The 12,847-nt window shown below is 35.0% G+C and overlaps 1 protein-coding gene across 16 annotated transcripts in view; it reads left to right on the top strand.

The window, feature by feature from the left end:
* Nucleotides 1-12,847, top strand: part of BPTF (bromodomain PHD finger transcription factor) — a 179,262-nt gene that overhangs the window by 126,753 nt on the left and 39,662 nt on the right. For 8 of the 16 annotated variants that reach the window (XM_077163604.1, XM_077163603.1, XM_077163602.1 and 5 more), the window contains 7 exons: nt 948-1,098; nt 1,449-1,572; nt 4,108-4,351; nt 4,705-4,866; nt 5,089-5,240; nt 6,130-6,238; nt 11,832-12,049. In XM_077163604.1, the coding sequence (XP_077019719.1) occupies nt 948-1,098; nt 1,449-1,572; nt 4,108-4,351; nt 4,705-4,866; nt 5,089-5,240; nt 6,130-6,238; nt 11,832-12,049 (1,160 nt within the window). The remainder of the gene's footprint in view (nt 1-947; nt 1,099-1,448; nt 1,573-4,107; nt 4,352-4,704; nt 4,867-5,088; nt 5,241-6,129; nt 6,239-11,831; nt 12,050-12,847) is intronic. The other 8 variants (XM_077163611.1, XM_077163605.1, XM_077163609.1 and 5 more) reach the window with 3 other exon arrangements.

Here is a 12,847-nt window from a genome sequence, read left to right as displayed (position 1 = left end):
GATTAAATTAATGTGAAAGGTCATCTTGAGAATAAATGACCGAGACTAGCCTTTTTTGAAAAGAACACAGTTAAGGAGGTATTTGTCCTGATAGATGTTGAATTATTAATGTAATTAAAAGTGTTGTCTTGGCACAGAGGTAGATAGTTCAGTTGATAGAGACACAGGTGGGAGAAAGCATTCCACACGTGTCTTCAATCTCCTTGATCCCACATCCTTCAGTGCAGACCATAATAGTCTCCTTGAATCACTTTTCTATGGCTGAATCATTTGATACAATCCTATTTCTGCCACTGTTTTGCTTTCTTTCTGTGATCCTACTGCTTCCCCATTCTTTGAAAATATGGGAAGGGACAATGGTCTTTCCCTCTCTACTCCTTATTTGTTTTTAATCTTATTGTTAGATTTTATCAATTATTAATAACTTCAGATCTCACCTTTTATTGATAACTCTGAAATCCCACTATGTGGTGCTATTATGGAGACATATGTTGCCGTAGTTGTATATCGCAAATATATCCAACTCACCTCTGGCAGGAACATTTTAAGCTTCTTGAAGGAAGTTGTATCTAAGTTGGGGCCTCAGTGATGAGTAGGTGTTTGTTACATGGAGGGGGGATAGAGAGGTAGAGTTCCAGGCAGAGCAGACAGGTTCTATAAAGACTCATGAGATATTTATATCCGGGTCCACAGCCCTTGAGCATTGCTCCACCACCTACTTTTGTAAATGAAGTGTGATTGGAACACAGCCACATATACCCATTTTTGTGTTATCTTTGACACCTTTCATGATACAAAAGTAGAGTTGAGGATAGTTGCAGCAGAGACCATCTGGCCCTTGTAGAAAAGTTTGCCAACCCCTGTTTTTCATAGTATGAGAGGTGCCAGAGTACTATACTTTTAGAAATATATTGCTTACTTTGATTACTTTGATTTCTTTTTCAAAGAAACGCCTACACCTCAGAGGAAAGGCCTTCGATCAAGTGCATTGCGACCAAAGAGACCAGAAACGCCCAAGCAAACTGGCCCTGTTATTATCGAGACCTGGGTAGCAGAAGAAGAGTTGGAATTATGGGAGATCAGGGCATTTGCTGAAAGGTAAGGAAATGGTTAGCACATAATCAGATAGTTGGAAATTTTATAACTTCAGAATTAAAGAATTTCCACCCTAATAGTTTATTCAATATGTCCTAGTTAATTTTACTTCAAACCTTTTGATTTTTAAGTGCAAGTTTTATATCGTTTATTGAGGCACTATTTCTAATATATAACATCTTATTATCCACTTGTCAATTTCTAATTATCTTCATTTAACTTTTAATTTTTAAATCAAAATAATTTCAAACCTTTGCATGATATAAAAGTCAGCCAGATTTTACTTGGATTAGTTTAGATGCCAGGTGCCTAATAGGATAGTGTTTGATAAGTTCCTCCTTTTCTTCCTGCAGAGTGGAGAAAGAAAAGGCACAAGCAGTTGAGCAGCAGGCTAAGGTTAGTGAACAGAAGAAGGCAGAGGACTTCCTGGCTCAAATGGAGGCTCACCTAAAACAGCAAAGATTGGCTGCTCAGCAGGTGGGGCAGTTGGTACTAGTCCCACCTGGCAACAAATCTACATTTTTAGCCAAATTTATGTACACTAAAATCACAGTAGTTATATATTTATGTGGGTTTTTTTCAATTGTATTTCACCTATAGCGTAATTTCATTCCTTCAACTTAACTCTTTGGATCCACTAAGCTGTGAATATGCAAAAGTATGCATATTTGGAGAACAACATATGAAATAAGATTTATTTATTATCTTTATAATTTAGTGAGTAATGGAAAAGCTCTGTGGTCTATGAAAAAGAATTTATCATTGATTCTAAAGCTGCTGATGGTTTCCTGACATTCCACAATTCTTGTTATTGGAAGAGATCCTAATTGATAATATTAATGTGATGAAATTTCCAGCCCAGCAGAAAGTATCTTCCCAAATTAAAACATTTAGGTCTGTTTGTCTTCCTTTTTCATTGTATTGCTTTCATATATTTAACATCTCCTTGAAAATATTTTTTTATAATATAAATGAACTATATCCGCCTGAATACTAAGGGCCCAAATAAAAGATGATCACCTCCTTTTACCATTGAAAAGATACTACAAAAGTTTTTAGCCAACTTGAATATATAAGATTTTAGGATATAGCTAAAATGGATAAAATTTTGTTTATAATGTTAACTTAGTGTCATAGAGCTCTTTAGAAATCACACATTATACAAAGTATTCATACTAAACAAGTATTCCCTCTCATATTTTATAAAACTTTTTTTCCTTCAAATTCTTTTGTATTTTTTACATTGGTTTGCTTTAAGTCAGTAGGTCAGATAACTGTAGGTTGAGATAACTGCACTTTTGTAGTGTACGTTTAATGCTTTCTGTCACTGGAAATTGATCCCAAAACACAAGTATCCATGATATAGCAGTTGACTTCTTGTTTTGTTTTTCATTTTATGGGTGTGCTTTGTCACTTCTACAGTGTAGTCACTTAATGTATTGCTTTGTGTGTGTGTAGTAACATGTATACAACACAAAATTTTCCATTTTAACTACCGTCATGTGTACAATTAATGATAGCAGTTACACACACAATATTGTGCTACCAACACCACCATCCATTACCTAAACTTTTTCAGCACCCTTAATGGAAACTCTGAGTCCATCAAGTAATAACTCACCATTCCCACCCACCTTCAGCCCCTGGTAACCTGTTTTCTACTCATAGTCTCTGTGTATTTGTTTATTCCTGATATTTCCTATAACTGAAATCATACAATATTTATCCTTTTGTTTCTGGCTTATTTCTCTCAACATGATGTCTTCAAGGTTCATCCATGCTGTAGCATGTATCAGAACTCCATACCTTTTTTATGGCTTAATAGTATTCTCTTGCATGTATAGGTCACATATTGTTTATCCATTCCTCTGTGATGGATTCTTAAGATGCTTTTAAGTTTTCATTTAGAAAGCTTCATTTACAAAAGATACCTAATACTTCCAATTTTGAAGTTACACCTCCAGGAAATAACTATTAAATAAATACATGTTCAGTTTCTTTGCTTCCTTTTTTCACCCATTCAATCAGGTAATCTCTCTTTAAGTATCCAAAAGTACATTTCCTTACTTTTGAGAAATGATTAAGTGAAATATATCACAATATATTCATATACATACAGTGTGTATAAAACCAGTCCTAAAAATTTGGGTGTGAGGTAAGTTTGCAATGGCAGGAGAGAGTTCAGCATTGGAATTTGATCTTAGTATGCATCTGAGCTCTACCATTAATTAGCTCTGTGGCCTTGGGGGAGTTACGCAACTTACCTGAACCTCAGTTTCCTCATCTTTAGAGTGGCAGTAATACCAGCAGCCTCAATTGGTTTGGTTTGAGCAGTAAATAAGATAAAGAAGATAAAGCATTAGTCACTAGGTTTGCAATAAATCCCACCTCTCTTTTTTTTCAGACCTGTTAAGCTGATGGTTACAGGTTCAAAATGTAATAAAGCTGACATTATTATTTTTCTGTAAAAATGTTCGAACCGAATAATATAACAGTCTAGAAAAAACTTTTTAATGATTTTCAGCTTGCTTGATTGCAGGTTTGCCAACTTGAATAGCGATATTGAATACTGACATCTTCTTTATGACTGGATAAATTAATTGCAATAAAATGGAAACCATTTACACCTCCCGTCATTTGATATCTGTTAATCCCATTGCTGATAAGGAAGGTGTTCCTGTCTCCAGTAGATTACCCATGTCTCTTATTTTCAGTCTGAATGCTTGGATATTTGTACAAGCTGGAAAAACTTGACATTTAAAATGTTGTGTTATGAGCACTTAGTATCTGTAATAAAGTTTATGTGGTTTCCAGCCATGAAAGTAATGCTTTCATCAAGAAATTAAATTCATTGGTAAATTTTTATGGATATTTTTTCAGAAATAAAATATTTTAGAAATTTAGTGTAGTTTCTTAGACTGAGAAATATGGTAGCTGGACTTCTTACAAAATAATATTATTCTTATTTCCGCTTATTTTCGTTCATGTTTTCTCTTTCCCTGATCTTTGTAGAAACGCTTGGAGCAGCAGAAACCTGCAGTAATTGCAGCTTCCACTACTTCCCCAACAAACAGTACAAGTACCATCTCCCCAGCACAGAAAGTTATGGTGGCCCCCATAAGTGGCTCAGTTACAACTGGAGCTAAAATGGTACTAACTACTAAAGTTGGATCTCCAGCTACAGTAACATTCCAGCAGAACAAGAACTTCCATCAGACCTTTGCTACATGGGTTAAGCAAGGCCAGTCAAATTCAGGTACACAACTGTGATTACAAAGAAGATTGCTTTTCATTCAAGAAAAGGAAATTTCAATCCTTTACCTACTGAAATGAAACATTTCTTTAGAAAGTTGCTTTTCTTCAACTGATTAAGCAAACTGTAACAGTTGGTTTGTTACAGATAATATTCATAATATTACATTAGTGAAACTCCTCTCTTACATTATTTCACTTTCAACATTTACATAGTTCACCTACTTGGAGTAGAGAGGAATGTTTTTCTTAAAAATACAAATGAGCCACATTTTGTGCATTGGTGCCCTTCCTAGAAGTCACTACGTTGCTGGTTCTTAAAATCTAAAGCTTATTAAATGTCTTATACCCCATTAGCCACCAGCACAGCTGCCACATCTGCTACAACCATTGCCAGCACAGGTCAGACGTTCCAAATTACAGGCAATCCAGTCACTATGGCAGGAAAAGTAATTACCAAACTGCCACTTCCTGCAAACAGCAAGATTGTCGCTGTAAATGTGCCAGCAACACAAGGAGGTAAGGGAAATGTGAAGAGTTTTAATTCACATTTGCCAGATCATACTGTTGCCATTATTTTTCATTTCCTTTTCACTGATTTCAGTCCTTGGATCTCACATTCTATGTAGCCCACTTTAAAACCCCTACCACACGTAGTTTTTCCTCAGAAACCAAGTAATACCTAATGCTTTTAAATAAAGAAGTAGTTATTAATTATTTCTTCATCGTTTTTTTTTTCAGGCGTTGTTCAAGTACAGCAGAAAGTCTTGGGTATCATTCCATCAAGTACAGGCACAAGTCAGCAAACCTTTACTTCATTTCAGCCCAGGACAGCCACAGTCACAATTCGGCCTAATACCTCAGGTTCAGGAGGAACCACAAGCCCTTCCCAAGTAAGAACTCTTTATTTAAAGTATTGAGCTTTTAAAGGTGACTTTTTAACTGACCTCTTCTAGGATTAAACCAGCTTCTTATTTTCCTTTGCTTTTTATTCAGGAAAAGATCTATGTACTATGTTTCTGATAGATAAAAATGATACATGAACTACTGGAAACCTTTAGGTAACCTTTCTTAATAATAAGAATTGCTTGATAGGAGTTTTTAAAGAAAATTCCTTTTTTTTTTAAACCAAAGGAAATGTACCATGTATTCTAGTTAAGAAATAGAATGAAAAAAACCAGTCCACTACAGTATAAACAATTTGCTGAAAAAAACCAGTCCACTAATGTATAAACAATTTGTTGATCAACTGATATGTGCACATGTTTGATATATCATTTCTTTGGGATTATTATTATGGAAAAAGTTTAAAGTTTTGAAGAATTGAACATTTTCAGAACATAATTATAAAACAGAAAATAATGTGTTCTGTAGTCTCCTCTTTAAAACTATGAGGTTTCTGATCTTAGTCTTATGTCTTCTGGATTATAGTTGTGGATTGGAGCTAATCAAAAATAGAACTCACTTTTCCCTGTGAGCAGCTTTCATCATTATGGAGCAGAACTTCACTGGGTCTTGTTTCTTTTCGTCTATAGACTGTTCTTGCTGTAAGTGACAGGAAATTTCATAAGATCGCATTGGAATTAGATCAGTTTTCACTGGTCAAACTTCCATCTTTATTCTGATGCTTAATAAGATTTAAAATTTATTTTCCAAGAGTCTCTGTCATATCTGTAGATGTTTTCATCAGTAGAGAATGCTTAAAGATCTTGTATTCTAAGTCCAGCATGGTTTTGGTCTTTTAAAAAAATTTTAACTCAATGTCTTTTGTGTCATTTATAGGTAATCACAGGGCCTCAGATCCGCCCTGGTATGACAGTGATTAGAACACCACTCCAACAGTCAACACTAGGAAAGGCAATTATTCGAACACCTGTGATGGTACAGCCAGGTATTCATGCATCCAGTATTATCATTTTACATCTAAACAACCAATCTAAGATATCTGTGGTACTCTGTACTTGGCACTCTACCTATCAGACACCAATTCAAGTTAATACTTTACAGCATACAAGAATTTGTACTCTATTGTGGAATCCACCCATAGAAAGAAATAATATTCTTGGCATTGTCAGTAAAAGAAAAATGGGTTCAAGCGTGCTTATTGAAAATGTTAAACCTCTAATAAATGTAACATATTGTTCAAATTATTGGAGTACTAAGAATGAACAAACGAAATAGTCTAAATGGCAAAAGATGGGGAGAAAAATCAAGGAAATTGCTAAGAAGTCTATATAAAAAGCTTACAAAGGCAATGCCACACTTGTCACTTATCACAATTAATGTGCATAGGTTAAAACTCATACATTAAAAACTGAAGATTGAGTTAAAAAAAATCAACTATACATTTATGACAAATTTTCTTAAAATGAAATTACCACAAAAGATGAAAAAAAGATTGACAAAGATACATAAAATAAAATCTAAAAAAAGAAAGAATAGCCCTACTATGCTGGACAAAGTAGAATTCAGTGTCCAGAAAAGGAAAAATATTAATGAGGACAAAGAGGGTCATTTTATATTGACTTAAAGATAGAGTCAATCTATAACAAAGATACCATCTTGAATCTTTATGAAATAAGATCACAGTGAAGTATATAAAGTAAAATCTATTGGAAATCAACAGAAACAAGTAAAATGGAATAGATTCTATATCATGTTTTGTATCTCTAGGAAGACACATTCTAAAAAACATTTATGGTCTATTTCATAGCAAAAAGGGCAAATAATGGTCTATACATAATATCTTGATAAATTCCAAAAGTACAATATTTATAGGTCATATTCTTTGAATATACTGTAAAAGCTAGAAAGAAATATTAAAATTATACTAATAACCTTTATTTACTTGGAATTTTTTTTAATATTCTCTCATAAGTAATTTTTAGAATTAAAGAAACATCAAATCCAGTAATTCCAAATTAGTTAATAGCGGCTGTAAGCCATGCTTCCAAAACTGAACTCAGAGGTAAATCACATTCATTCATTCAAACATTTGAGCACCTACTCTAGGCAGTTGAGCTGTATCACCAAACAAACAAACAACTCATATTCTTAAATCTTAATCAGAAATTAGAGAAATATATAAAACAAGTATAAAAAGAAACAGGAGGGCCTGCCATGCTGGGTTCGATTCCTGGTGCCTGCCCATGCGAAAAAAAAGAAAACAGAAGGGAGGAAATAAAATAAAAGCTCAAAAATAGTTAAAAAATAAGAACAGGCAAAAACTCTGAGAATAGTGCTCTTCAAGTCTAATTTTGAGAAAAGGTAGCAAAACACTAGCAATTAAGAATGAAAAAAAGGGCAGGCCACGGTCGCTCAACAGGCAGAGTTCTAGCCCACCATGCCAGAGACCTGGGTTCGATTCCTAGTGCCTGCCCATGCAAAAAAAAAAAAAAAGAATGAAAAAAAGGCTATAAAAATAAAATGAATTTTTTTAAATTAAGGAGAATTATGTCAAATGCTCACCTTCCATGTGGGAGACCCAGGTTCAATTCCCAACCTGTGCACTTCCCCCCCAAAAAATAAAAAATTCAATAAATGGTGCTACAATAATGAGATAGTCACATGGAAAAAGAATGAAATGTGACCCCCACCATACAGCATGCAAAAAAAAAAATTGCGTACAGCTGTTCTTGTGATGTGACTTTCCAAATTTTTACTACTCAAGGAACTGAATTGATTTGAACAGTGAGGCATAATTATAGACTTGTGAATTGAAAGTCTGAGTAACTTATATCAAGGGAAGAAATTAGGAAAGTTGGTGTATTATTACTTACAAAAAAGAATTCTAGACCTTGTGGCTCTATGGGTTAAAAAGTTATTAGGAAACAAAAATAATTTCCTTACCATAAAAAAATAGTTCCAATAGGGCTTTGGGGGAAGAAAAGATAAAATCTTTCACATTAATTTTACAAGGAGCACACATCTATTACCAAATATAGCATAATTTTCTTTTAAAAAAAGGAATCTTCTGTACCTGGGCAGCATTTATTCTAGAAAAGAGGATGATTCATTATTTTAGTTAATGCTACAATGACAGTGGATAAAATTCAGTATCCCTGTTTAAAGGTTTAACAGTCAGACAAATCACTGAAAGGAAAGATATAACTGATATAAGGGGGGAAATAAAATACATAGGTAATAAATGATGATATTCTTAGAAAACTGAAAACTTGGAACCAATAAAGTAAATTGCCAGATAAAGTATAAATTCTGGTGGATGCATAAAGTCTTTTTCCTCAGTGCCTTATGTAGCTGCAGTTATGCATTTGTCTAATGTGCGTATGTGCATCTGCAGTTTTCATATCCCCCAAGATTTTGCCACTTTCCTTCCTTGAAGTTTTGAATGCCTGCTGAGGAGGTGGTGGTATATATGAGGAATTCCTCAACTGTGCTACCATTGGCTGTGTAGTGCTTCTTTAGCCAAAGTTTGCCTTTACATGACTCATTCTTAGTAATGATAACAGCCGCTATCATGTGTTGAACATTTACTCTGCACAAGTGTGTAAGCACCTCATATTTAAACTTCCATTTAACCTTCATACAAAGTTACTACTACTATTACCCCCATCTTACCATTGATGAAATCAAGGCTTAGAATGTTGAATAACCTCTCAAGTTGTTAGGTTGCAGAGCTGGGATGCAAGCCAGATTTGTCTGATTCCCAAGTCCAGATATTCTTATTCTTTTCAACAGAGACTCAGTACCACTTACATACCAGGCACTGTCCCAGGCCCAGGCGATTACAGTTTTGAACAAAGCAGACAAAATACCTACCCTCATTAAGTGTAAAAGCTAATGGGAAAGGTAGACATAACCAGATAAATAAGTTACATAGCATACTATGTATATACAGTAACAAGTTCTTGGAAAAAAGGAGGGGTTGGGAGTGTTGAAAAGTTGAGATTCAAGGGTGATATGCAAGGAGGATTGAAATCTTAAAATGGATGACCAGAGAGGACTCATGGAGAAGGTGAAATTTTAATAAAGACCTGAAGTAAATGAAAAAACTATGCAGATAGCTGAGTAAAGAATCTTTCATGTGGAAGGAATGTCAACTCAAAGGCTTAGAAGTCGAGGTGTGTTCCTGGGGTATTGAAGGAAAAGCAAGGCGGCCTTTGGAGCTAATGGGCTAGATGCAGAGGAGGAGCAGAGTAGTAGGAGTTGCATTCAGAGAGGCAGAAGGTGAGTGGATGTGTGTGATGGACATCTGCAAACATGTACAGATCACACTAGAACTTCTGTGATCTTGTTCTTACCACCATAATAAGCCTTTCTCAATATGGGATCCACAGACTCCCAGTGTACAACTGAAAATGTTTTTAAGTTTGCATTCTGATCATAAGCTGAAAATAAATTATCATGTATATATTAGACTTAATCTGAATGGCTGTCGTATAATCAATCATTACCAGTCTTTTTACCCATCAGAGTTTATGGTGGCACTATATCAATACCAGGTGATCACCTAAAGCGATAACGTCTCATGCAGTGTTTCTTGAACTGCAGTGCCAAGACATAGTGTTGGGGTCCAGAAGTTCTCAAGTTTAGAGTGCTACACCATGCTGTACGGCCTTTCGATTCATTTTGAAGAATAAATGGAGGAGAATAACCAAGAAATTTTAGAAGGAAGAGTAATGGTGGAAAAACTTGAACTGCCAGTTATTATAGTATACTTTAAGCCACCAGAATGTGGAGTGTGATACTAAAGGAAAACTAGGCAGAAGTAAATTAAAGAGACATGATAATGTGAAAATTTGCTGAATGTCAAAGGTGTCATTTTGAATCAGGAAAGACTGCATTAGTAAAAGATTGGAATGATGGCAGGCCACGGTGGCTCAGCAGGCAAGAATGCTCGCCTGCCATGCCAGAGGACCCGGGTTCGATTCCCGGTGCCTGCCCATGTAAAAAAAAGCTTGGCATGAACAGTGTATAGTTTGGGAGAACAGATAGACCTCTGCCTCACAACATATATATGTATATATATATATACCATGACTGAGAACAGCCTTGAAGGATGCATATGATTATATAACGCTGGAGAACTTAATAGGTAGTAATTGAAGCCAGAAATGAAAACAAGAAGACTAATCTATTTGCCCACACAGGGAAAAGAAAAAACTTTGTAGTTTTAAAAATAATTAAAAGGCAGGCAGCAAAGTAGGGAAAAGTATATATTTGCAGTTCTTATCTTTTAATTAACAGGAAAAAGTGCAATTATAAATCAACAGGAAAAAATAAAAACTAATAGAGAAATGTGCAGAGGATAGACAGTTGCCATATAAAGTACAGGTGACTGGAAAGAGTTTGAAATGCCAACGTTCTGTAGTAATTGTAGAAATTCAAACCCTGTGTGATACTGTGTTTATCCTTTTTGATTGCCAGAATATTTTACTTTAGTATTGGTATCCAGAAACTGAACTGGAAAAAAGGTTCAATGAAATGGTATTCAGAGGTGGTATGAGTATGAATTGATAAAACCATTCTAAAATTGAGATGGCTACTATGTATTTTGGGGTATTTATTCTAAGGAAATAATTAAAAACACACAAAGATTTCTAAGCAAGTGGCATAATTTAAAAAAAGAAAAGGAAAAGTATTTGGAATGTCAAAATAGGTTCAATTTTATACATGCTTGCTAACATGAAATACCATCCAACCATTAAAAGAATTACACACAGAAATATATATGTATTCACAGAAGATAAAAGAGGTAAATACAGAAACTTCAGAAATGTGATGTTTTTGACTAACTAATAACAAATCAAAAAATTATAAATGTTAAATTAGTTACCAAATAATCACTCCCAGCAACTATTCCTTGGGGAATAAAAATTCCACATGCTTCTTCCAATTTCTGCAAATTAAGCAAGAAACAGAGGTTTTTAGAAGAATACAGTGCATTCCAATTAAACTTCATTCAGTAGACTTTTATTACTATTACTGTGGGAGCATTCCTTGAGCACATTGCCCGAGTATCAAGGATGTTGTGGTACTTGTCCTCATGGTTCACACAAACTGTCTATCACGTAGCTGTAAGAGAAACTCATTCATAAATGTCATTGGCCTGGTATAATCCAGATTCTGTTTCTACTTGTTTAAAATTAGTATGAATGTATTATACATTAAATTGTCTTATTTTTAATACTATATTCCTAAGGGAAGGTAGCCATGTTATTGATGGCATATTCTATAAATTCTTACTTCCCTATTGTCATAAAGGCTTTGAATTGTAGGAAAAATACTGTTTTTTCACTCTATTACAACAGCAGAAATTGGATAATGGTTGTCAGTGAGCCTGTTTTCTGACAACCAAAAGAGTTGTATGGGTGTATGTTTAAGTGCATCCTTAAAGCTGTTGGCATCCTATAAGCATTACTGAAAATTTAAAAAAATACACACACCTGAAAGGTTGAACTGTTTCAATTAAAAAATAATGCTAAAGGCATTTAAACATTTGTAATGTTTTCCTGTTTGTGTAGGTACTCCTCAACAAGTAGTGACTCAGATCATCAGGGGGCAGCCTGTTTCTACTGCAATCTCTGCCCCAAATGCTGTTTCCTCAACACCTGGGCCAAAAGGATTACCTTCAGGACCATCTGCTACAAACCTGCAGTCTTCAACCTCACAATCCCCTCGCCCACAACAAGGACAGGTGAAGCTTACCATGGCTCAACTAACTCAGTTGACTCAGGGTCATGTAAGTAATGTGACTTTATATTAATTTTAGAAGTGTCCTTATTTATTCTTGTAAGTTTAAAAATGTGTACTTTTTTCATAAATTTGAAAATATATTTATTTTAAGAAATGATTGCTTCCTACACTCAAAGAAAAATAACTTATAGGCAGATAAAATAAACCTCAATCATCTAGACTCCATAGACAGTGAACTTTACCAGGTAGATGATGTATTGGCTTGCAAGCTGGCTGAATACAATATACCCAAATTGGAATGCCTTTTTTTTTTTTTTTTTTTTTTTTTTAATGCTGTATGGCAGGTCACATTTCACTATTTTTCCATGTGGCTATCCCCTTATAGCAGCACCATTTGTTGAATTATTTGTTTATTTTGTTTTTGGGGAAGTGTAAGGACTGGGAATCAATCCCAGGTCTCCTGCATGGCAGGCAAGAATTCTACCACTGAACTACTTACACCCTTGGATTGGGTTTTTTTTGGCGTGGGCATTCACCAGAAATCGAACCCAGGTCTCTGGCATGGCAAGTGAAAACTCTGCTGGATTGGCTTTTATAAAGGGAATTTAATAAGTTACAAGTTTACAGTTCTGAGCTTATGAAAATGTCCAAACTAAGGCATTCAAGGAAAGATGCCTTAATTCAAGAAAGGCTGATGTGTCTGGAACATCAGCTGGAAAGTCACGTGGCTGGCGTCTGCTGGTCCCTTGCTCCTGGGCTCCATTGCTTTCAGCCTTTGTTCCTGCAGGTGTTCCTCACTTTGCTTCTATGGGGCTGGCTTTCATCTCTTGGCTTCCTTTGGCTC

The sequence above is a fragment of the Tamandua tetradactyla genome, chromosome 6 (genome assembly GCF_023851605.1).
Source record: "Tamandua tetradactyla isolate mTamTet1 chromosome 6, mTamTet1.pri, whole genome shotgun sequence".
Lineage (NCBI taxonomy): Eukaryota > Metazoa > Chordata > Mammalia > Pilosa > Myrmecophagidae > Tamandua > Tamandua tetradactyla.
Note: the sequence above shows the minus strand (reverse complement) of the source record. Positions and strands in the feature narration are given on the sequence as shown.